Source organism: Falco punctatus, assembly GCF_963210335.1.
Source record: "Falco punctatus genome assembly, chromosome: 5".
Taxonomy (NCBI): domain Eukaryota; kingdom Metazoa; phylum Chordata; class Aves; order Falconiformes; family Falconidae; genus Falco; species Falco punctatus.
The window spans coordinates 17,963,727-17,988,272 of NC_137584.1; the positions used below are offsets into that span (position 1 = coordinate 17,963,727).

At 38.7% G+C, this 24,546-nt stretch overlaps 1 protein-coding gene across 4 annotated transcripts in view; it reads right to left on the minus strand.

Annotated features, from left to right (window-relative positions):
• Positions 1–24,546, minus strand: part of ZNF451 (zinc finger protein 451) — a 41,474-nt gene that overhangs the window by 8,167 nt on the left and 8,761 nt on the right. For all 4 annotated transcript variants that reach the window (XM_080389894.1, XM_080389891.1, XM_080389892.1 and 1 more), the window contains exons 3-13: positions 22,900–22,983; positions 21,553–21,678; positions 20,039–20,150; positions 19,272–19,422; positions 17,807–17,933; positions 15,997–16,150; positions 13,871–14,018; positions 11,679–13,330; positions 10,469–10,603; positions 6,402–6,532; positions 5,267–5,453 (exon numbers count right to left, since the gene is read on the minus strand). In XM_080389894.1, coding sequence (XP_080246020.1) covers positions 5,267–5,453; positions 6,402–6,532; positions 10,469–10,603; positions 11,679–13,330; positions 13,871–14,018; positions 15,997–16,150; positions 17,807–17,933; positions 19,272–19,422; positions 20,039–20,150; positions 21,553–21,678; positions 22,900–22,983 — 3,007 coding nt within the window. The remainder of the gene's footprint in view (positions 1–5,266; positions 5,454–6,401; positions 6,533–10,468; positions 10,604–11,678; positions 13,331–13,870; positions 14,019–15,996; positions 16,151–17,806; positions 17,934–19,271; positions 19,423–20,038; positions 20,151–21,552; positions 21,679–22,899; positions 22,984–24,546) is intronic.

Here is a 24,546-nt window from a genome sequence, read left to right on the forward strand (position 1 = left end):
CTTAACGCACCTCCTAACTACTTCAGTGTGCAGTCTCACACCCTGCCTTCACTCCTCTCTCCTACAATGCTCCTTCTCCCAATCTCATCTGCCTCTTTCCCATTCCAATGTACAGTGCATTAATATCACACTTAACTTGCTGTCTCTCCAACCAGTGACCTTTTCCCTTTTACAGTTGATGTCTGAAGTTTTAGGGCTACTTCACCTTAAGGACACCATTAGTTACCTCATTCAGACTCCTAGTAACTACTTAGTCAAAAACTTCAGATCAGTACCTCAGCCCTACATAAGCAATCATGTTCAGTGTGTGTGAGCATGCTGCCTTTGAAACACTGCTCCCTGGCTTCCAGAATCCTTTCCTTTATTCATTCTTCAGTATGTCCCTCAGAGGATCTTCTCCACAACTCGTCCCCAGTACTTCCTGCTCTAATCTGTTTCTTCATCATCTTTAAGAGGAAGGAGAGCTACTTCCTGCTGAGGGTTCACAAACCCACCAGACTTCCTCCATGAAAACTAAAGCTTCACTCTATACATTCACTCTATACATCTCTCCCTATAAATGCTCATTCATCTGTTCATACAAGTGTAGCATGTCTGAAAATAAAGCTCTAAATCCCTCGCCCTCCTCCAACGGCATTTTTTTTGGAAACTGGCCAACAGTGATGGTCACTGAGATTTTCACTTAACTTTCATCTTAGATACCTCTCAAATTCACAACCATATTAAATTAAACCTTGATTTTTTAATTTATTTTTTTTTTTGCATTATCTGAGTGGTGAGGCCTTCCTAGTTCATGCACTTGGCTACAATTCTTGTTCAGACTCATTATCTTAAGTCTCAGTACGTTGCTTTCTCCCTAGGGCATATACATACGTTCAAAGATGCACACAACAGATGTCACTGACACACCAAAGCCAACAGTAACTTCCTGTTGTAGCTAAATACAAGGTTACAACTGAAAGGTGAATTTCTTAACACTCCCTACTGCAACAGGTTGTGGCCACTGTAGCAACAGCATAAACAAAGGAATAGATTCTTACTAGAGTAACTATCATTCATTCACAGCGCATCACACTGCAGATGCTCATGCCCTTCACATTCAGTCTCTTTGGACAGTGGGGGTTGGAGGCTGTGAGCCGTCTTTAGTCATTTGCAGTCTGTGTTAACGTTCAGAAAAAGCAGAGACTGGGGTCAAATGCGGTATATATATTGGACCTGAACACCCACAAAGATTTTACTACTGAGAAAGCGAGCGATTATTCTCAATGTCTTCTGTAAATTAATTCTTAACTCTTCTTAAATTCTTTTGTTGGCTCTGTGTAAACCAAAAGATTTTTGGGATAGTAAGAGCTAGGAAGCTTAACAGCATTCATCAAAATGAACTGAAATCCTGCTTTTCCAAATATAAACTCTCATAAAAGCTGCATTCAGTAGTATTTAAACACTTCAGGCAATACTAGTGAATTGCAGATGCAGGCTGACCACTCCACTTGAGCATAGTGGAAAAAAACCTTTTGTGTCAGTGCAAGAGGTGCAATGGTTATTTGTACATAGTACAACACTATACCTGGCTCTTCAAAAGAAAGAAGAAATACTAAAAAAAAAAAAAAATTGGACCTCCTATTATTAAAAGAAGTCTATTGACTGAGCTAAGTAAAACAAAGGATCTCGTTTGAATATGACTGTGAGAAATACAGTTAAGCTAAACCCATCAATTTACACAAAAATCACTTTTGACAACCAAAAAGCTGCAGCATTTCTGTCAGTGTCAGGATGGGTATGATGACCTCTAACCTATCGTCAGCTTTGCCCTCAACTTTGCCCAGCACTCGTTAAAGGCACAGGCTGTAACCATACTGTCATGACTAGATATGAAGTGTCAAGACACAGACAAGGAAAAAATGGGTTTTTTTCTGCATGCTACAAACTTTTGTTTGCAAAGAAATTACAGAGGGAGACATTGAAAACTTCTACCCTTCTCAAAACACTTAAGTAATATGCACGATGTGTTTGTGCCTTCAGCATAAGAGAAAAAAAAAAAAACAACTGTATTTACGAACTCAGGCTTAGCTGCAGCAGACAGCAAATAAGAATAAATGTCTTGCCCACTCTCTTCACACCTCAGATGGAATTCATGCATCCACTACAACCAATGGTCTAAGGTAGCATACAGTTGAAATCCTATTGTAACATATGCAGGAACTTTTTATTTTAAAATGCACACACCACAGTTCCCACAGCAGCTCTGCTGACACGGTAAAATGGTTCCCAAGGATTGCCACAATCCAGCTGCTCACAAGTTAATGATAGCTCTGAGAAGGTGATTCAGGGAAATAGCTTTTCCATTTTGCAGCTCATCCAATACCAACAACTATGTTTTTCAACACAAATCTGTCGTAACTGTTTCTCACTTATTTCTCTGTCCAGAATAATAGCCATAGGCTTGAGAAAGTCACAAAGCAAGCAATTCTTGTTTATATTTCCTTATATTCAGCTGCATTTCTGTAACAGGACAACAGGTTATACCAGCCTATGATACACTACACAACTTTCCACCTCAGCTTTCTGATACTGGTCTTGCCACACTAAGACTTGCAAATGCTTGCTGATGCTGCTGAGCCACACAGTGAAGTGTGTATTATGTAGTGGCTTACCTTTTTAAGGAAAACTTTATACACTCTTGGTAACAACACAATCCCACCACCTATTATCAGAACTGGATTTGCTCATGTCCTGTTTTAATACAGAAACGGGAGACAAAGGCAGCTCTCACTGTCTGGGTCCGTCCCTGCTGACACTGACTGGAGAAGGGGACCCAAAGATGCCTCAAGACAATTCTGTTCCTTACAAGGTTGCCAGGGAATGCCAACAACCAGAGGGCTCATGTGCAATTCCATCACTTTCTTGCTCAAAGTATTTAATTTTTTTATAACAATCACATGCGTAACTTAAGTGGGATGTGCCATGATCAGCCTGCCAGCAAGTTAAGGTTTGGGGCCTCTCAGTAGTTCACATGACCATAATAGTAAATTAAACATTTATGTAGTAAAGGACATTAAAAGAAGGGTTAGATTAGGAAACTTCTGAAAGCAAGACCAATATAAAAAAAATTATGGAGTAAAATTTATACACAAAAAATGGTTAGATGAAAGTCATCACCTCTGAGCCAGTATGCTCTGGTGGATAAAGCTATACTAGTAAAACTACCCAGGCGGGGAGCTAGAGTAGCCTTGCACAGCAAAACAGTCATTCCTTGCTTCTCACTGTCTTCTATCATTAAAGCTGTACAAACTCTACAAGAAAGGAAGACCCTACAGCTAAATTGACTGCTTGCAAGTTACAGCTCTCTTCCAACTCTTCCTCCCAAAATTACGCAAAGCTCCTAAAGCAAAACCAGCCTCCCACATTAATATATAGTTATAGCTATGATCACATTAGAGGAGATTTATCAATCCAAGAATTCCAATATGGTCTACAAAGAAAACATTCATCATGGGAATGCAGTGATTCAGTGTGTAGCTTTATAGATACCTGGAGAAAAGTCATCTTCCCCCTTGAGCAAAATGAACCGTACTAGTGAAAATGACAGTTCCGTAATTAACTACGCCAAGAAATTTTACTGGTGTGGTTGCTTCTAGCTGGGAATCACATCTCCATAATCCAGCTGCAAAATCTAGACCAGCAAATGCCTGGGGTGGCCAGAAAACTCTATAAGCACCTTTTCTGTATCAGAAGCAAATAAATCAATTCCAGCTCACCACAGATAATTTTTCTCAGGAAACCATTTAGTTAGCCTATCTTTCCTTTTCCCCTTTAATCAATCAATGTCAATTCACCATTCAGTGCTAGCACTCCTCTTTAATCTTCCTGGTAGAACAGCAGCACCATGTGATAGCTCTCATGCACCTACACCAAGACTAGCAGTATATTTTTTTTAAGAACAGCGTAGGGCTAATTCAGAGACAACTTTTTATAATATGCAATCAATTTGCAAGCCCCCAAAACCACAACAAGAAGCCAGGAAAAGCAATAGTGTGTCTACAGGTCTTCCAGGAAAACTTTACTTCAAGATACTTTAAAATACTGTAAAGTACTAAATCTCAGCTTAGCTCCTTTGCATGGTATCCTCTGCACGACAATGAGCAGGCTCAGACCTCTTGATTATTCTATACTGATACCAGAAGAATTTTACCAGTGTGCTTAGCTGGAAGCGTTGCGACAAACATAACCATGACAGTGCTGAGCTGTACAACGCTGCATTGTGTAGTTTAGCTACCAGTAGGTAAGACCGATCCAAAACCAGGACATGAGCCAAGAGTGCTGAAACAGGGCCAGGAGAAGAGGTCACAAAAAGGACAAGAAGAAGAAGAGGAGGAAGATGAAGAAGAGAATGAAGATGTCCCAAATGACCACCAGAGGACCCCCGACTTATTAGACCACACGTGTAGCAAGCGTGTAGATATGGTAAGCACTCTTGGAACTGTAACGAATACGCTAATGGTTTCTCAGAAGTGCCATAAGTACGTATAAATCAGCCATATAAAGACAAACAAAGAACTAAGTCAGCATGCACATTAAGTGGAACTTCTCTCCCATACACCCAGTGCCAAAAATAAAGAATGCCTACTCTCTAAAACTCAAAAACCAAGTATTACAGAGTTTGTCTCTGATTTTTCAGTAACAATACAAAAACAATGTGATCATTTTAGCACGCCATTAATTAGAACATGGAATTCCAGAAAAAACTTAAAAGCTTTCATCAATATTTTCCCTTTAAACGGATGTATGAGCCATGTGCTAGTGAAGACACTTATCAAGTGACTGGAAGTACCCAGGAGGACAATCAGAGTTAAAATTGGCAGAGAAACTCTGAGAAGTAATGATGCTTTAGCAAGGTCACGTTTGTTTCAGACCCAGAACAAATGAAACCAAGCAGGTTTGAGTACAAATTGAGAAATGTGCACACGAGAGTGCTCTGAACAGCTTCTCTATAACTAGAAAGGAATTTTCAGACTGCAACAATTTGTCTCCTGCTATAATAAAGAATACAGGGAGAACAGTTTGTTATGTTGAGTAAAAATGTCTAAATCTGGTTTCAAAGCCTGCCCCCAGCAAATTGATTTTCTGATCTATATTTCATTGAAACACCAGTACAATACAAGAAGCATCAAACAACAGCTTGTGTTACGCGTCAGTGTTCAATCCTTTTATTGGAAAGAACTATCAGTTTACTGGAAAGATTGTGTTTAATGTGTTTACTTTCTACCTTTTGCGGTGTCTGAAATGCTGTTTAGCAAGGCACACATCATGTCTCCCTCAATGTGGTGAGGATTTAGGATGCGAGCTGATCGCTGAGTCAGTTTAAATTGAGTTTCCAGTTCCAGGAAGCTTTTGTCTCCAGAAAGTACAGTGAAAGGAATTTGCTTGGGCAGGTGTTCATCCAGACGACCAGCCTATCACAGAAACAAATGCAGAGTGTTGAACTGAGATCATGTTTTAATCTTGGGGGGTTTGGCTAGCTTTTTGTAAGCTAGGTCTTCATAGGAAAGCCTTCTACAGCAACTTACCTCCACTTTTATGGTCCAATGCACATTATACCACTGTGAAACATTTCAACAGTTTGACACTATATTCTATACTTATCACCATAGATACAGGAAATGGCTACCAGAACAGAACAGATTGAGTATGGAGCAAATTCCTAAAAAGCAGCATTTCAGAACCGCTTCCATAAACCAGTTCACCTGTCCAGAGCATTTTAACAACCATAAAAAAAAAAATGTAATGTAACATACAAACACTGCTGTAAAACATGTTTATATCAGAAAGTAAGATTCTCAAGTATTATTATTTAACTGATAAAGCACTATATTAAGAACACGAGTCCTCATGGCATCCCAGATTGCTGTCCTTCACCTGCACCTCTCCCAACCCACCCAAAGCCCTAAGTCTACTGAACAGAGGCACTGCTGTCGGCCCAACAGGGTCTCTGAAACTAGCAGCCATCCAACTCCATCTTAAAGATGCCTCTAGATTTGGGCTCCTTGAAGCGAGAGGCAGGAGTTACATTTCTCTCTGAAATAGAAACAGTAAGAATTCAGAGATTTTATTCTTCATTCCCTAACTAGCCCTCTTCCCTCCCTCAACACACTGATGTCCTATTTGGGCTTTTTTATTCCTACAGAACCAAGGAAAGGAAAACACGTAAATCCTTTCTCAACTGCCTGTCTTCACTCAATTCAGCAACAGGTTTATCATTCTTTTTAGTGAACGTAAAAGTCAAGTGAAGAGAATCCAAGAGTCTTATCTGTAATTAGTACTTAACATCAATAGCAGATACCATCTGCTACTCTTCTCTGGGTACAGAAACATAACAATAAAGAAAGCACACACTAACTTACATGAATACAGAGAGCAAAGTCTGCTGCTTCTCTTCTGGTACCGCAACGTGGATGAAGAAAGAAACATCCAATCCTCTTCAGATAATTGTAAATTTTGCACTGCACTGGAGGTTTCCAGTTGCTGTATCCTCCTAAATAGGAAAAGGGGGGAGAAAAAAAAAAAAAAAGAAAAGCCACCATAAATTAAGAATGCAAGAAGGTAAAAGCAAAGATAAATTTGGCTTTAAGGACAGAATTTATTTTGACCAGTGTGAAAACGAAAATAACCAAAATCCCAAAAGAGCCCTTGTTCTTGGGTTAGAAAGCAAAAAAAAGGAGAAAGTAGCTAGCCTGATCCTACACAAAGCTTTTCCTTTAATTTTATATGACTTTTTCTTCTAAACCTGAAAAACTTACCTTCTATGTATCCCGTGCATTTAAATACGATGTATTTTTTTCCAGTTTTAAGCACAGCTATCGTTAACATGCAGAAGCAGAGGAGCTTTGGGAACACAGTACAACAAATGCTTCTCTTACGGAATCCTGTACTAATGTAAAGCCCATGATTATTTCCAACAGACTCTGTAACTGCCTGACACATCACATGTCAGACTTCTTTAAAAAGAGGATCAAAGAACTAGACCAACAGCTGAAACAAATACTAGAGTCCTGACAAACAACTGGATGCAGTCAAGGATAAGCAAAATGAGGCTACAACTGGAGGAGGGAGCGCAGGAATTTTCTCCACAGTATCCAAAACCATGTAGTTACTGGCTGAGAAAATGGTTGGATAATAGGGACAAGATGAGTAACGGGCCTGCTACAGATAAAAATACTAGGCTGAAACAGGTTTCAAGGGAAAGCAAAGAAGCAGCAAGTCTCAAGAAGAAGGAAAACCAGAGGAGCTTGCAGTTGCTATGGCAACATAAAAAGGCAAACAAATGGAAGGACAATTTGAAGTGACTGAATAAGAATTTCATAACATTCCCATTTGCTAAGAAGTAATGGGTCTGCAATAGGGAGGAAACAATGTTGCTTCATCTGTTAAATGATACAAGTGGTTGAATGTAAGAAAGGATTTTGAATGGAAGATGAAAGCAGTCACTGACTGCACTTGAGGACATTTGAAACTAAGGCTCAAGTAAACAGGCTGCAGAGGATTGTGTATTCTAACCTGCCCACCCCCAGTCTGACAAAGAAGTAGAAGCAATCTTCAGTAGATTTCTCCTAGGGTTTTTTGTTTTGGTGTTGGTTTGCGGGTTTTTCTCCCCCCTTTTCAGCCTAATGGCTATATGAAGGTATCAAAAATGATCTCAAAGCTCAAAGATCTAATAACAGTCTACATAGAAACAACTGAGGGGTATCTGTCCATGAGAAAAACTGGTTTTGCAAGTCATTCTCATCTGTTGTGACAGCCTTTGGTCGCTGCTATTTGGGAAAGACTTGTAATCACCAACCCCGGCTTCTGGCTGCATAAATGTACAACATAAGCATTTGACCAGGACAGCTGAAAACAATGACAGGCTACAAATGGGTTAAGGACAACTTGTCTGAAAACAGGAACAATACAAAGCCTGTGCAATACCATGCAAACTCAAAGCAAAGCTAAGGCTATATTAACAACAGAAATAACGCAAAAGTATAATACAAAAGTAATAAAAATATTCAGAAGTGTTGTTTGGGAAAGGCAGGAAAAAAATCAGAAGAGACAGGGATATTGCTATATTTTCAGACTAAACAAACAAAAACAGCATACATCAAATAACTCTGTAAACCATTATTAGAAGAGGACACCTACAACAATAAATCCAGACATGCCTGGGAGCCTTAGTGTGCCCAGGCTCTGTAACAATATAGCTGATGCTAACAAACTGCTAAAGTTTTCTCTGATATGAATATGGCACATTTTAATCACCATTAACTCTTCAGTGTGTTTTTTTGAGTTCAGGTGCTCCAAGGGCCATTCCCGCGAGGCACCCTGCATACAGCAACCCGTTTTGGGAAGCAAGAAATTGAGCGGCACTGACGCAGGCTGTGCTGTGCCAGCAGGTGCCTGTGTTTGAAACACCCCTGGGCACAGTGTCTTAACTAGCACAGAGGTACCTTTGGGTAAGATTATGGTATTAAGAGAGGTTCCTAATAATAGACTAATAACACTAAGACTGTAGCATGGATTATTTCTCTTTCTTAGATAGGTCAGAGAAGAGAAACTTCTGAACAACAATACAGTTCAAACATTTCTTGGGTTAAATAAATTTTTTCTTACTGAATCAGAACAGGGCATTTTAACCTTGGAAAACAGTAACAGCACAGAAGACCCTGTCATAACAAACAAGCTTAGGTCAATTAATGACAAACCAGTTTTGAGTAAATTAAATAAAATAACAAAGCATGACTGAAAGCAAGTGTCTGATTCAAGTGGGAAAGTCATGTATAACTGTGAAAAAGCTGTTCCTTACTAAATAATTCTTTATAAAACCCAGAGTAGTTTTTGACGTCAATAGGCCTGACAGTTCTTCATGTCAGATTCCTACTAGTTTCTTATTTGTATCTGTACAAAAAGAAAAAACAACATTTTTCCAAGGCCAGGCCAAGTGGATTGAATAACTATAGAAGTAAACCTTCAGCAATTAAAAACCACAACAAAACCCCAAATCACAATAGCCTTAGAAGCCAAGGAGTGCAGAAGTGAAGTGAAATTTGACCAGAAGTCAAGATGGGCAAAGCCTTACAGAGGGTTGTAAGAACAAACAACAAAGTGTTCAGCCATATAGAAAAGAGAATATACAGAGTAGCCAGGCAGCAAGGATGAAATGGAAATCCAGGATGATTAGGTATAATCCAAACCCTCAGAATCAGCATTTTTCTGTGGCTTTGTGCACATTATGTGAGCAAGAATACTGTCACTGTACAGACTAGCCAAAGGCTAGGGAATGACAATACAGGTAGTGATACAAAAGTAATATCTGAGCAGAACACAAAACTCAGGAGCGTAACCTGCTTTAACAGAGAAGAACAGAGCATTCATCTCCAGAACTTCTAACAATCAGACATTAGACTACAGGTCCAAAAGCACACCTGACTGAAGACCTTACACTTTACATTAACAGACATACTTGCTCTGCTTTCAGCAGCTAACTGGAACACCTATTTCTAAGAAAAAAAAAAAAAAAAAAAAAAAGTGATTCAGGCATCAATAGGCCTTTCCACCCAACCTTAGCGGCATGAAAACTCTCAGCTTTCAGGATGCTCTTGATTATCTTTTCAAGGAAGAGATAATCCAAGAATATTAAGTAAAGAATTGCAGTGCAATTGTGTTTGCCAACTGTGAGACACACCTGACAATTCCTACTATCCCTCGTCTAGACTTTATTAAAGTATTCAACATTCCACAGGCAATAAATATTATAAAGGCAGATACAGAGAAAACCAGTAGAAAAAGCGCAAGGTGGACAAAAAGTTGGTTACAAAAACAGTCAGGTAAGAAAAAGATCAAGTTAAAGGGATGCTATTGGCAGACTTCACAAAAAGTTTTCTTACAAACCCACAACAATGTGAATTTCATTAATCACCTTGTACCACTAATGGTATCTTCCAGATGTGAGATACACCTATTGATGTACAGGATGACCATAGACATCCTTAAGAAGCAAGCCAAAGACAGAACAAAATTCAAGTATAAGAACATAAAATCATGCTTTTTGGAATGAAAAAGAAAAATAACACAATGACAAGGACTTGGGGGAATTAGAAAGAAATTAATCAGAGAGTACTATGGCTGTCCTGATAATTATGAAAACCTAGTATGATACAGCTTAAGTAAGTTCAGCAGGAAAGCCAGAAAGACTCCTAAATGATTCAGCAATTCTAGAACAATATTCTACAGGGAAGAGTAAAAGCAGAGCAGGCTAAGACTGAGTTAGAAAAGTCAAGAACATTCCTGTTACATGGTGCCTGTGACACTGTGACTTCAGCAGCCCTAGTGGCTGCTTTGTTCCTGTTCATTCTCTCAGATTCAAAGAATCTCTGCTCAAGTATTTTGTAGACTTGTTAGTCTTCTCTTCATATTTCCTTCAACGACTTTTTACCTTGAAAGCCCCAGATAAACGTCCCTTGGTTCAGATTAGCTGGCAGCTGTGAGAATAAGCTTCCCCAGTTGTCCAGATCCACCAACACAATGTGAGTCATGGTACTCAGGTAGTCAAGATCAGGAAGTTCACCATCTTCAATGGGATAAAAAGAACATGTTTAAAGCTCACCTGGCTTTGTGGTCAACCAACATACATCAAAATAAGATATGCTTTTGAAAATTAACTTATTCTATTGTTCTACAAGCGAGAAGTTACAAAACATGATCATATTTAGTGACTGCATTGTTTTTAAAAAGTCACCTGAAGCAGTATTTAGTAACGCACAAATCTGACAAACAAAAGTAGAACCTACCTATACAATGACGTAGAGCTAGACAGTTTTGTGGTAGGCACAGAAAGCTGTTGCCCTACACTGAGACATTTTAATAGTCCATTTAATAATCGGCTATGAGCCCCCTACTATGGCAAGTCTCTGTGACATTGAATTCCTTATACAGCAAAAAGTATGTCTCTAAACATTTTGTGTGTTTTTATGCACATATCTAACACACATCAACCTTTTAATCAAAAGCGTTATGGCACTAATTAAAAACACTTCCATTTTTAAACACAAGGTACACCTTCAGCATGCTTAGAAGTGACACGAACTTCAAAAAAATTTGCATGCTCAAGGCAAAAAACCTAATACATATTGAGAATATAAGTTCTCAGCTGAAATTTTTGCAAGCTAAGGGAACTGCAAAGATTGCGTTTATAATAGGACTGCCCACACAGAAAGCACTACTAGCCTCATAAATATTTATACATACAAATAAGGCAAATTTCTTTCAAATGTGTGTGTATTATAGGCCACTTTTACATCTCTAGGAGTTAGATCCCTATTTGGGATCTTTGATTGCCCTCTTCCTTTTAACACCTAGTCATGCTCCCAACTAATTTGAAAAATCAAATGTTTCAGTCCCAGGACTCCCACATCTGTCTATGTTTTGGTTCTTTAAAGACCTCATGCACATAGCATATAGCAAGAAATTGAGTCCAAGTTCTGGAAACTCAAATACTGAGAATTCAAAATGCAGCTTCGATAAATAACTAAATTCTGAGCCGATTTATAGACCGGATGTAGGCAGGTAATATGCTGACATTGAAACAAACTGTGTTAAGGACAAGAATATTTTTCTAATGTTAAAAAAATAAAATTTCTACAAACCTTCACCAGGTTCGTCAGAGTATGCAGAGTTCTCTTCTGTTTCTTTCTTTCCCTGTATCGGTCCCTGGAGAGGAGACAACTGTGGTCTTTCCTGAGTCTTGGATGGAGATGCTTCAAATTTTAGCTTGTGAGGTTTTCTGTCCACACAAGCCCCACTTGCTGTGAACTTGAATACTGTATTTTCTGATTCTGATGCAAGACTTGATAAATCAGGTTTCTGCAAGAAGCAGTGTTTCATGTGATAGTGCTGATGTGCACTCTGAAGATCATTGAAGTTTTTGTTGCATGCATCACATCTAACAACATACATCTCTTCCTTAGGTTTCAGTGATGTGTGACTGTTGAGATGACTGTTCAAATCAGCAAAATTCTGTGCAGTTGCAGAACAGAAGCAGCATCGAAACCATAAGTTTCCTTTTTGCAGCATGGCTTTCTGACAATTCACATAGTCGTTCCTCCTGTTTATTCTGGAGACATAAATTGTCCGGCAACCACAGGTTAAACGGTCTCCTTGCTCTGCTGGAAGGAAGTCCTCCTCTTTTTTTATTGATGTTTCCATCTCCTCAGGCACAAATGCATAGTCCACGCTATGAATCTCCTTATAATGGATTAGAAATTCTTCTTCTGTGTCAAAGAAGAGATTACCACAAAGACCACAGAAGTATTTAGTTTGTATCTCCTGGTTATGATGCTCTTTGAAGTGTCGCTGTAGCGTTCCTACTTTCCGAAAGTGATTTCTGCATATGCCACAGCAGTATCTGTGAAATGCATGGCTTTCTAAGGACATGCAATGTTGTTTAACATTCTCTTCAGATTCAAACATCTCCTCGCAAATGCGGCATTGCCATTTTCCCAGAATAGGGCTGTTTTCAGGGGAGAGTTCTATAGGACTAGGAATGCAGTCTGTTGTTTCACCTGCAGAAATGCACACTGTGTCAGAAGCAGATGGCATAGGTTCATCTTCTAGAGCTTCTTGTTCATAATAGTAACTATGTCCACCATGAAATTCAGTCACATGTCCCATAATATCCTCTTCTCTGAGATCTACAGAGCATGCTCTGCACCAGAGAAGAAAATTAGTCAAGTGTGCTCCCCCATGGAATCGGCTCATATGCAGGCGGATAATGCTCGAATTTTCAGCAAGCTTTCCACACACAGCACACTTGTGACAGATCCTATTTGCTGATAAAATGTGCTTTTCTACTGAATCTTCTGTAAAAAACTTTTGAAGGCATTCACAAAACCAGGCTTTTACTTTGCAAGCACTACCTTGACTTTGGCTTGCTACATGATCGTCATCTTTACCTTTTAGATCACTCTTCCGTTTTGAAGGAGTAGACTCCCTTTCACTGGTAGACTCATTTGAAGTCAAATGTCTTTTAAGCAGTGGTCTTGACCGATCCACAATATGGCACAAATGAGACTGATTTTTATTTTTTCCATTGATATGACAGAACATCAAGATGGATTCTTCCATTGTAGTAAGAACTTTAATGTTATGTTGAGTGGTTTGCTTATGCTGGGTGATCTGATTCTCATCAGCAAACAGTTTATCACAGTTCTCACAGTGACCTTTTGTTTTAAATATCTCTGCAACTTGGGAGATGCTCTTCTCTGACAGCGCCACAGGCCCAGAATTATGACAACGTGTTCTATAATGGATTAAAAAAACCAAAGAGGTTGCATCATAACCTGAAACATTTTTAAGCTTTCAGGTGTATTTTGGAATATTACTTAATAGCTACAGCAATGAGTGCGTGGAAATGGTGTTCTCTGTATACTTTAACTACTAACAGAAACATGCAATGCCTATCTAGTCTCTGTACTTTAAAAAGAATTAGGTGCTTATTTCCAAAAGTAGCACTTAGATCGATGCTTACATTGTGGACTCAGTACATTTGAGAAATTAAATGCTGCTAAATTAGAAATAGTGGAACACAGACTAAGTTCCACTGTTCTGTTACAGAAAGTAATAAAAAGGATATAGACATGGATCAGTATTCTACAGTGGATTGTGTATGGTAAGGCAGGGTAAGAGACATGGAAAGGAGGCAGTTGATCGTTTACTCAGGAAGTCTACATTCAGATGGTCTAGGTGCCCTGAAATCCACTAGCACCACTGAGAACACTTCTGCCTATCTGTTATCAAGCTATGGATGTTCACATTACAAAGACAGCTGTCTCTCACAAACCTGAAATGAGCTGTTAATTCCATATGTGAACGTAGTATCTGGCAGCAGGATATACACTTCACTTGGAAGGGGACCTCTTTGCACAGAGATATCAGAAGGTTCTTTGCATAGGATGGGAAAGGTAAAGGAAGGCCAGCCTTCATTTCATCTATAACACGGAATGGCAGAAAGTGCAGCCACAGGTTAGAGTTCTTTCATAGTATTTCAGCACTCAGATGACAAAGTTACAGTTGTACTTATTTGTCACAGGGTTCAGAAAGCAAGTTACCATGTGTCAGCTGAATCAGTAATTGTGCAATGCAAGCTTTAAGTAAAACGGCATTAAATTTTTAAACTCATATCTGAATCTGTTTGCATCTTGCTCTTTTGTACTTGCTGACTGACTCTGCTTCCCTTTTCCTCCTTCTATAAGGTCAGGTCTGACATCTCTCTTAAGAAGGTCCTTATTGACCTTCCTCTCCATCTGTCATCACCGGTCTACTCTTACTAACACACACTTTTGTTTAAAGGCATAATTAAACCATGTTTAAATTAAAGCCGTGTTAAATGAATTGATACTTCTTTAAACAAGTTCCCCATGTACTGTGAACATCTTTCTCTCTCTCGCCCATCCTCAGTGGCAATTCTCCTTAAATTTTCAGGTGCAGGACTTTCTATTATTCTGAGTAAATACTCTACATTAACTCCAGGTACCAGCAGAATAAAAGAATTTCTATTGACAAGAGAATGGGAAATGGCTTATTAACTATATATTGCTGTTGTTGTTCTGCATCTTAGGAGGCAAATTCTCTTTGAATTTGCTGTTTAGTATGATGCGACGATCAGCAGACAGTAATTTGAGGTTATGCCTTTCAACTAACTTCACTGCCAGATCTTACAGACCATATTGATTAATATTAATCAAGAGCTATCAATGCAAAGGAAAAAAAATGGGGAACATGCTTTTTTTTGTCCTGAGCTAAGCACTATCCATCTCTACAGAAGAAAACGCTGTTTTGTGCTTTTAATCTTTCCAAAGCAATAGCTCACCAGTAATCTTTTTTTAAAGCTATAGCCTAATTTTAAAGGCATCTACAGTCAGCACATTCAGAATTGATAACTTGTTTAAGAGTAATTAGATTTACAATACATAAAAGAACTCAGAACCATGCAGCTGATTGCCACTTTCATGAAGATGGCAGTACTGACTTGACCTGCAGAAAGATTCCTTCAAAGCCCATCTTTACTATACACTTCCTGCAGCCAATCCGCAGAAGGGCAGAAGTACAAGATAGTTATGAAGATGAGATACAAACTATATCAATCCTTTTGGCCTTGTAGGATTGTCCTGAAAGCTATGCTAAAATATGGCAGGTTCTCAAATAAGAAGTCAACTCAATCTATATTTTATCTGCCTCAGTTTACCTAATGTTAAAGTAAATGCTTTAATGCTTATTGCTTACGTCAAAGTGAAAAAGTCAGTACAGATATGATTGTCACCCTGTTTTCTAAGTAATGATCAGACAAATGCCTTCTGTGGAATCTAGTAAGTATGGTTCAGCATGTTACCAGCTCACAACATAACCAGTATTTTTGCCTTCAGCAGCGTAACAGCCAGTGCAAGGTATCAGACCGGCAACACTGTTTCAGCTAAGCAGGCTAAATTTGCAATTATATGGAGAAGAAACTTTCACTGGTCTTTTCCGTCAGGAATGCCAAGGAAACCAACAAAATAGCCTCCAGCAGACAGTATGGCAAGGGGAAGGAACATCACAGCCAGTCTGACTGAAAGAGAAATCATGTTTTCATTTGAGTTCCTATCAATATGTTATACATAAACCTACTCAGGACAGCAGCTGCGCAGTCACTGGTGGATGAGAAGCCTCTATGAGGGACCTGACAGCATGAAGATAGAGGCAAGCGTGCTTCCCATTACAGCAACTGTGATGGAGGAATCATTTCTACACAAAAATATGAATTTCAGAGAACCTCTTTTAAGATCTTAAATCTGATAAATAGGTTTTCATTAAAAAACACAACTTTAAAACCTTAAGCTTTTTTACACAGCAGAGAAATTGAACTCACTTCATACCATAAGGATCAGTTATCAGAAGGAATGAAAAGCAGTACACCTAGTAGCAACATACCACTCAATTTAGAAACCTGGAGGAAGTGGTTCTTTCCTGACATATGCTGCAAGCATTCGTCTCTTTTGGTGAAAAGGAGGAAGCAGTCTGGGCATGCAAAACACTGAATATGCTGTGGAGGGAGATCTTTTTTATGCCCGTCATTTTCATTTAGCTGGAAGAAAAAAGGATCTAGTTAGGAAAAATTATAAGCAGGAAACTAGTTCCAGTTCTTCTCATGTACTTTCCATTCCTCTCCCCATTCTGTGGTACTATTTTCACTTTTAGGTTTTCAGCTACCACATCTATGTTTATCTACAGTCTGCCACTATGCGCTACAGCTTGTGATGCACAAGGGACTGGCTAAACTGCCATTGTCAAACTCAGCTACTTATCCTTACTAAAGCAGCAACTTTTCCATTCCCTTCTTGCACCACTGGGAGCAACCATCTTCCCCAGGAACTATGGGCTCCATCAATTCTTAGCTAGTACCTTTACCCAGGCTTTCAGAAAAAGCTCCTCCGTCACTACAGCAGCTGTTTTTCCTCATTGGTTCTTCCCTAATTTTGTTAGCTTCCAACTTCTCAAAATGCTGCTCCTCAAAGAGTACTCTGAGAGGTCTGTGACTTTTACCAAAGTCAACTCCTTCCACCCCCTTTGCCTTCTACATCAACTTCAGATCTCTGCCTTCAGGGCAAAAAACCCTTTAATTTTGCTTCTGACATTTTTACTTACTCCTTTCTTATGTCACTCCAAGAATCTTCCTGATATGCTTATGCTTTACGCCACAGCTTTGCTTAGGATTATCTCCCCATCCTTCCACACCACAATAATCCCATTTTCTTGACTGCTGCAAAAGCCACTCCCTTTCTCAAACTTTTCTAACTCCTGCTAATGCCCTGGACACACCACAGGCACACAACTTAGAAGCAATGGAAAAAGAGCAGGGACAAACTATTACATGATCTTTCAAGCTTGTCAGGTATGACTACACATCAGGAGTTACTGCTACTAGCTAAAAGTAGCCTGATTTTCAGAGTATCTAAAGCTTCTGCTGACTTTAATGCAGCTTCTGAAGACGAGACAGGTACACAACAAAATTTGTTATTAAAACACTAAGCTTTGAAAATGCTATCCATTATCCAATTCAATACCAGACTGCTTAAATAAAACCACTCAACCAGAAGATAACACCTGAGCATTTGTCATTGAACTGAGGTTTTACAGTGGTAAGTTATGAACAGAAGTTAAAAGAGTGGAAGAACAACAAAAAAAGCAAATACTATGAGCTTATATTTGAATCAAAACTCAAATGCTTTTCCCTTCTGTAAGCTAACTAGCGAGTAACAGCAAATACATCCATCAGAGACTGGAAACAGAAGAAGTGGTTGCATTTGAATCACCCAAGTTACTTTTCTCATTCTCTTACCTCTCCCCGCCACCCCACCCCATCTCCTGGCTGCTGCTTCTCTTTACTGTCACTTGTTTCATCCTAACTTCTTGCCATTATCTATCATAGTTTTGGAGATGCAAAAAAAGGGAATACCTTTTGACAGCACCGATACAGGGACAAGAGGTTCAAGACAGAACTACAGTCCTCTCAAAAGTGCACTGGAAAGTACAACCTAATGGTCAGATCTAATGGGATTACTGTTGGGATACACAAGGTGTTTGAAGCATAGCAGAATAAGAAAAGCTATCTCAAAAACTAAAAGAGAGGAGGGGAAAGAAAGAGGGTTAAACGGGGAAAATAAAGTCAGTGCATAATTATATGTCTTAAAAACCCTCTACTACATTCAGTCAGGCCAGTTACTTATCCTTACGATCTTGCCTTAGATAAAAGATGATCACTGTACTGCTGAGAGGTTGAAAATCTTTTGCAGCATATCACACAGGCAACAGCATTATTTGGGGGTCCATGCAATGTGACTGTTGGGTCACAAGGAGAATGATCAAACCTGGAGAGGAAGAAATAATTAATTACTCCCCTTTAAATAGTCAAAATGGTTTTTTTAATGGCGGGGGGAGAAGTCTTTTGAAGCTGTTGCATAAAAACCTACCACATCAACCTAAACCATATTTCTCACTTCCCCTATTGTTATCAGTGGAAATACCCTGTACAGAGGTGATTCTCCCTGCCGCTCACCTGTTTTCATGACCCTTCGCAGAGGAATCATACTGTTTTGAAGAGCAAGAGAACTAACAAAGCCTTGATTTCCTACACAGAGATTTTTTTTTTTTTAATTATTTTTCCCTCCCTGCACTGGTTCTGGCTGGAACTGAGTTAAATCTTCTCTGTAGCAGCTTGTACAGCGCGTGTTTTGGATGCATGAATAACAGCGTTGATAGCACAGGGATGTTTGAGCTATTGCTGAGCAGTGCTCACACAGTGTCAAGGCCTTCTCTGTTTTTCAGACTGCCATGCCACTGAGTAGGCTGCAGGTAGGCAAGAGGCTGGAAGGGGACACAGCTGGAACAGCTGACTAAGGGGATATCCCGTACCATACGACATCATGCTCAGCAATAAAAGCTCAGTGAAGGAGGAGGAAGGGGGGATGTTTGGAGTGATGAGGTTTGTCTTCCCAAGTAACTGTTACATGTAATAAAGTCCCCCTCAGTGATGTGAATTCCTGATTTTGCTGTGCTTGCGTGCGTGACTTTTGCTTTAATTAAACTGTTTTTATCTCAGCCCAAAGTTTCCTCATTTTCACCTTTCCACTTCTCTTCTCCATCCCACTGCAGTGACTGAGCAGCTGTGTGGGGCTCAGCTGCCTACCAGGGTTAACCCAACACACCTCTCAGCTTCTCTCCTTACCATCTTCCCCATGACACGTTCACTAGTTAAAAAGCAGTATATTTGGGAATTGACCCCAGACACAGTGCATGCTGACTAGCAAGGATCAGCTACGAACAGATGTCTGGCCTATAGCTCTTGGTCCTCTTATCTTTTGTTAGAAGCATTTTTTTTTTAATCTTACCATCAAGTTATATATGTTAGCCTTTTGCTTTTTCAAGTTTGGATTTAGATATAACAGAACTGAAGAACAGAAACCTTGATGCTCAAAAACCCCAGATACTAAAAAAAGCTCAACAAGAGGAAGAAGTAAATTCTGAATGACAAAAAACCCAAACAAACCCCCCTCAAAACAACCAACCAGGAAGTTAATCATACCATCCATGTAAAATCTATACCATATTAATCTGCTCTCCAGATGCAATTTTGTGACTAGACTTGACACTGATGTCCTAAGTTCAAGCATATTCTTTCATTATTATGTCTTGCACTACATACTTACCTTTGAAGGTGACCTAGAAGAAGATGCCCATTATCAAACTCCCTGTTGCAATGCATCACAGGACAAGATATGGGACTCCTGTTGACTTGCACCTGACCTGCTCTCTTATAAAACCCCCTTTTTCCACTGTTAATGGTGCCTGGTTTAAGACCTGTGTTACAAAACAAAGAACTTAACCAGAATCTGAATTACAAAGACTTCAGTAAACAAACAAAATAACACACGAGCCCCAAAGCATTTAAAAATAAAGTTATATTGATTCTTAAAAGCAAGCTAACAATGCACTGTAACTCAACCCTACCACGTTAAGTCTGCTCTTTCACTTGAAGAATCTGTCTCTCCAATCCCCAGTATGATTACTTTTCAAACACTTTGACACCTTTCCTCCAGGCACTATTTTAAATTGATTGAACTTCCTGAAGTTATACTTACTTATGTAGACATTTTCCTGAGCAACAGTTCAACAGTAATATTTTTCCTTCCACCAATTTTGCTTTGAAAAGTAGTTAATATTGCCTTAGTGTTTTTCAGACTTTGCATATTACATTTTCTAAGAAGCAAACCATTAGAAGAATAGCTTTTATGGTAATAAGTGTTTAAGAACTTTTAAATGCCACACAAGATAATATTGTAAGATCTGATTATGCATAAGAGGCACTTGCGAGCTCAATGTCAGTACTGCTCAATACAATTATTGCATGTTTATTCTGCAATGCAGGACTTAAAAAAAAAAACTTACCACTGGAAACAGAGTTTCATATTCCTACCTGGCATTTTTAACCACTGGTCCACACATAATCTTGCAGCTTCCGTGTCACTGCGCTCCCGAATAAATTCTAGTTCTTGCAACCCATGAGCATATTGGGAATCAACTTTCTCCTGAAGGGGAAAACATATCAGGCAAGGTGATGATTAAATTTAAAATAAATTCAAGATTAAGTACATATACTAAAGCTTACAGGTGGGTCTCTGAAAAGCTAAGAAAAAACCTCACAAAAACCTAAGGGAGGGGATTAAAAAAATCTTACAATGTGACTGACCTCTGTATAACAATAAAGATGGAATGTAACAGCAATAAAAAAATTTAAAAGTAGTACTAATTTTTGTGCCCTAAATAAAAGCTACAGCTTATGTCAATTAATTTTTTCTGCACCTACTGAAGTTTCTGAAGCATGTACGTAACAAGGTCTTCAAAATTACAAGATTATAAAAAGAAACAAATAATATTTTTTTTAAAAAAGCAACAGAAAATGGTTATTGAAAACAGAGTTCCACTACCAAGGCAAAAAAAAAAAATAAAAGCAGTTTTGCTTTGAAAAGTAATTTTAAATCTGCAGATTGCATTACCTGATGAGTGAGGAATATTTACCTGCCCAGCAGGAAAATATCCATCGTTAACAAAAGAAGTTTTTAGCCTTCATTCTCAAATTACTTTAAAAGCTACACAGCTAGCTCTGACTTCACTTTACAGTTGAAAAACCATATGTGGAGACATTAACAGATTGACAAATTCTAATTGGAAGAGGCAGGAGATGGATGTGGGTCTCTGGACTTCAGGGCTACCTTGGACTGTATCTAACTGCCTTTTGCATTACAGTTGCATAGTCTATTGCAGACTATAACAAGCTGTAACTATAGTACAATTACGTGACTTGCTGTCCAGGTCCTGCTGATAGGAGCCCTACCCTTCAGCCAACTGACTGCACCTCTGACTTCATAATAAAAATTAAAAAATCCATGCCTTTCAAATGGCTGCACAATACAATTAATAGGATTCAACTTTAAAGTTATGCTTTATACACAGAAAATTTTATCCCATTATAAAACATCACCTAATACAGAGATCTAATGTGGCAAACCATTTCCCAAAAATCTCAGACAAAAGCAGGTAGATAATTAGGTTTGCTGCATGGTGGCTTGTGAAAAATTATTTTTCAATTATTTAACCAGAATAATTAATGCTAAGATCCCTCTGCTATATATACAAACAAGAGAACAAGTTTTTGCCATTAGCTTGCATGAAGGTTTTGTGGGGGTTTTTTTGTTTTCTTTTGTTTTATTTAGGAACTGTAATAAAACTAGCAAGTTGATTGGTTAGAAGCCACTGGAGAGATAAAGTCCATATTATGTTTCAAAAAATGGCCCAGAAGCAAAAATCTCTAGTTGCTAGTCCCAGGTCTGGCTTACCAACGTTTTTATTTACTTAGCAATGGAAACAAACACACTCATGACTACAAGCCCTGTATTACACAATTCTATTGAAACAATCCGTGTCCAATACCTTAAAGGCTTTGTTTTTCTCTTCTTTTTGCTGTTTCTCTACTTCAACATGGCGTGCCAGACGATCCAAGGTTGACGCAACTCGTTCTTTCTGATAGTCAATGTGATCTTTACGCTTAGTATTTCTCTACAATTGAAGAGTTAAACTTTTATTTGGTAATTGTTAAGTGACAGGCACTACTACATTGAATAGCAATGCCCAAGCATCAGGACATAATTCAGTGCAGATATTCTGATCCCAAGTTCCATGATCTACCTTGCCAGCTTTCTTTTCCTATTTACCAGCACCTGTAACTTTGGTTAAAAAAAACCAAACAAAACAACCCCTACCCCCTATATATTCAAGGCAATTCAACACAAACATTATCCTCAAAGCAGTAAAAGGAACATGGATGATTGTACTGGGCATCCTGGAAGTCTCTAGCAAATTAAAAACTAAGTAAATTATTTTAAGTAGGTAAAGAAAATCCCTAAAGACTTCAAAGCCAACATGCAGCCCACCTGAAGAACCGAGAACTGATACCATTCCGGCTCTAAGACAACGTTAACCAGTATGTTCAGAAAGGCAAGTCAACAGCTTGTTCTAGCATTAAGGATAGGCCATATACTGCAGTTTGCTCCTGCTACATCATGAGCTCTAGCAGTCACCACTGTGGAGTGAGCCTGTGCATGTACAGAAGACCCACCTTTCCTTAAGAACCAGGTTTATTACATACATCTTCTACTTCAACACTTGAAAACAGAAGTCAAGAGATGGCCACTGCTGCCAAAAACAACTCTAGTAGAGTTATTCTCAGTCACTGTCCTTCTCAAAGGCCCCGAAGGCACAATAAGCTTGGGGGATACATGAACTGACCCGCCTGCTTCCAACCCATGCATTCTTAGGATAGATTATGAATAATGAGGCTGAGTTAAGACCAGGTTGTCATCAGAATAAGGTCCTTCAACATATAAACTGCTCCTAAAAAGTTATTTTAGAAGGAAAAGGCCTGTGAGTAGGCCAGATACATTTGCAGGCTACAGACTGGACACACTGACTTCTGACATCACTTGTAAAGTGACATTTTTCTTCAACACACTTGCTAAAGCCACCTAAAGTAAAATAAAAATTCCAAGTCCATTTCAAGAAGGCAAAAAACCAGCTCTAAAAAAAAAATTTAAAAAAATCACGTGTTGGCATTCTTGTCTTCCAGTCAACAGTATGGAAAAATCAAAAAGTTTATTTATTTACTTGTTAAAAATACCTCTAACAAGTTTTGTGAAAAGTAACTGATGGGGAAAAAAATACATAAAGGAGACTAATTATTTTACTAAACTGAAAAGTCCCAAAATACATTATAACACTCACATGAACGTAAGAACTGCTGTTAGGTTCTTCATCCTCACTACTGACAAGATCGATGCATTCAAGTACAGGTCTTAAAGGTCCTTCCTGGAAAAAAAGTGTTAAAACACAAACACAAGCATTAAATTCCTCAAGAGATAAAAAGTTGCAGGTGTTACAGCACATTGTTAGCATTAGCAATACCTGAAGGAGAATTCCATCAATTTTTCAAGAGGGTGCAGTAATGAAATTCACATATAGCAACTTTTCCACTTAGACTTAATGCACAAAACTGGTAAAATATGTAAATAAATAAGTATTCACAAAAAATTAAAATATCAATCTAACATATCTATGAACTATAAATTTCTATCAACTAGAAAAAAAGTCAAATTTAACAGTCTTGCCTTGCTTAATAACCTTATATTCTTCACCTTCTCAAAGAACTTAGATCTATATTTTAGAGACACTCAGCTTGCACCATTAGTTCAATGGTAATAGGGTAGCAGGCTGTTACTAAGAAAGGAACAACATTAGATTTCAATAAGCAATGCTAAATTGTTTTTAGGTTGTTTTTCAGGGTTTGTTTTGGTTTTGTTTGTTTGTCTTTAAAAGACAAAAATTAAATTCCAACTCCAAAAGTGCGGTGAGTTGAGCCTGCCTAGATGCCAGGTGTCTACCAAGCCACTCTATCAGGCCCCTCCTCGGCAGGATACAGAGAGCAGAAAATAATAGGGGGGGAAAAAACTCTTCACTGGCCAGGATAAAGGCAGTTTAATAAAATCTCTCTCCACAATGCCCCTCCTCTGCAAGTCTCCTCCTTACAATGCCTTACGGCTCTAGTACTGTTCTTTGTCTTCTGCGACCATCTTAACAGTTTAAGCCTTGGTTTTAATTTCTGTGAATGCTGTCTCTTGCTTTCCTGATCTGAGTACCTTCAGAAACTTCATGTAGATGGTCTGGGACCTCAATGACCTACTAGTCTAAGCAGTACCAACATCTGGTGATTTACATGCCTTCGTATGCCTCTGTTCTTTCATTCTCTCTGGTGCTCGTGCATGTGTGCGTGCGTGTGTGTGTATTCCCATTCACTCTCCATTCCTAACAATTTCAACATTTCTACTACAAGCTTCTGGTAGACAGCAGAATGTTAGCACAAGCATGAAAAAGCTAATGGAGAAAAAAAAAAAAAAACAGTCAGCAATGCAAACTAAGCACAGAGGTCATAAGTTTTTTAAAGAAGATGTACAAAGTTACATCTCTTGCTCCATCCATATTCACTGCAACAGTAGTCTTCAGTTTTTAGAGGTGAAAAAAGCAGCACAATGTCCACATAATCCGATGTCATGCAACCCACCCCCCCACTCCATCATGCTACATTATCACATGCCAACTAAGTGATCGGTATAATTAACATGAAACTGGATAAGTAAGTCTACATACACCAAACAATATTCCTAGCTACCTTAACTCACACATGACCATGTATGTACACATCTTCAATAAGAGGCAAAGTTAACTAAAATCTCCACATACCATAAAAAGTTTCCCATCCAAATTGTGAAAGTTATTATACAATCTCAAAGTAAATAAACCAAAACCGAAGAGAGTTTAAGTTTTGGGGGGTTTTTTGGTGGTGGGTGGTGGTGGGGTGGGCATGTGTGTGTGTTG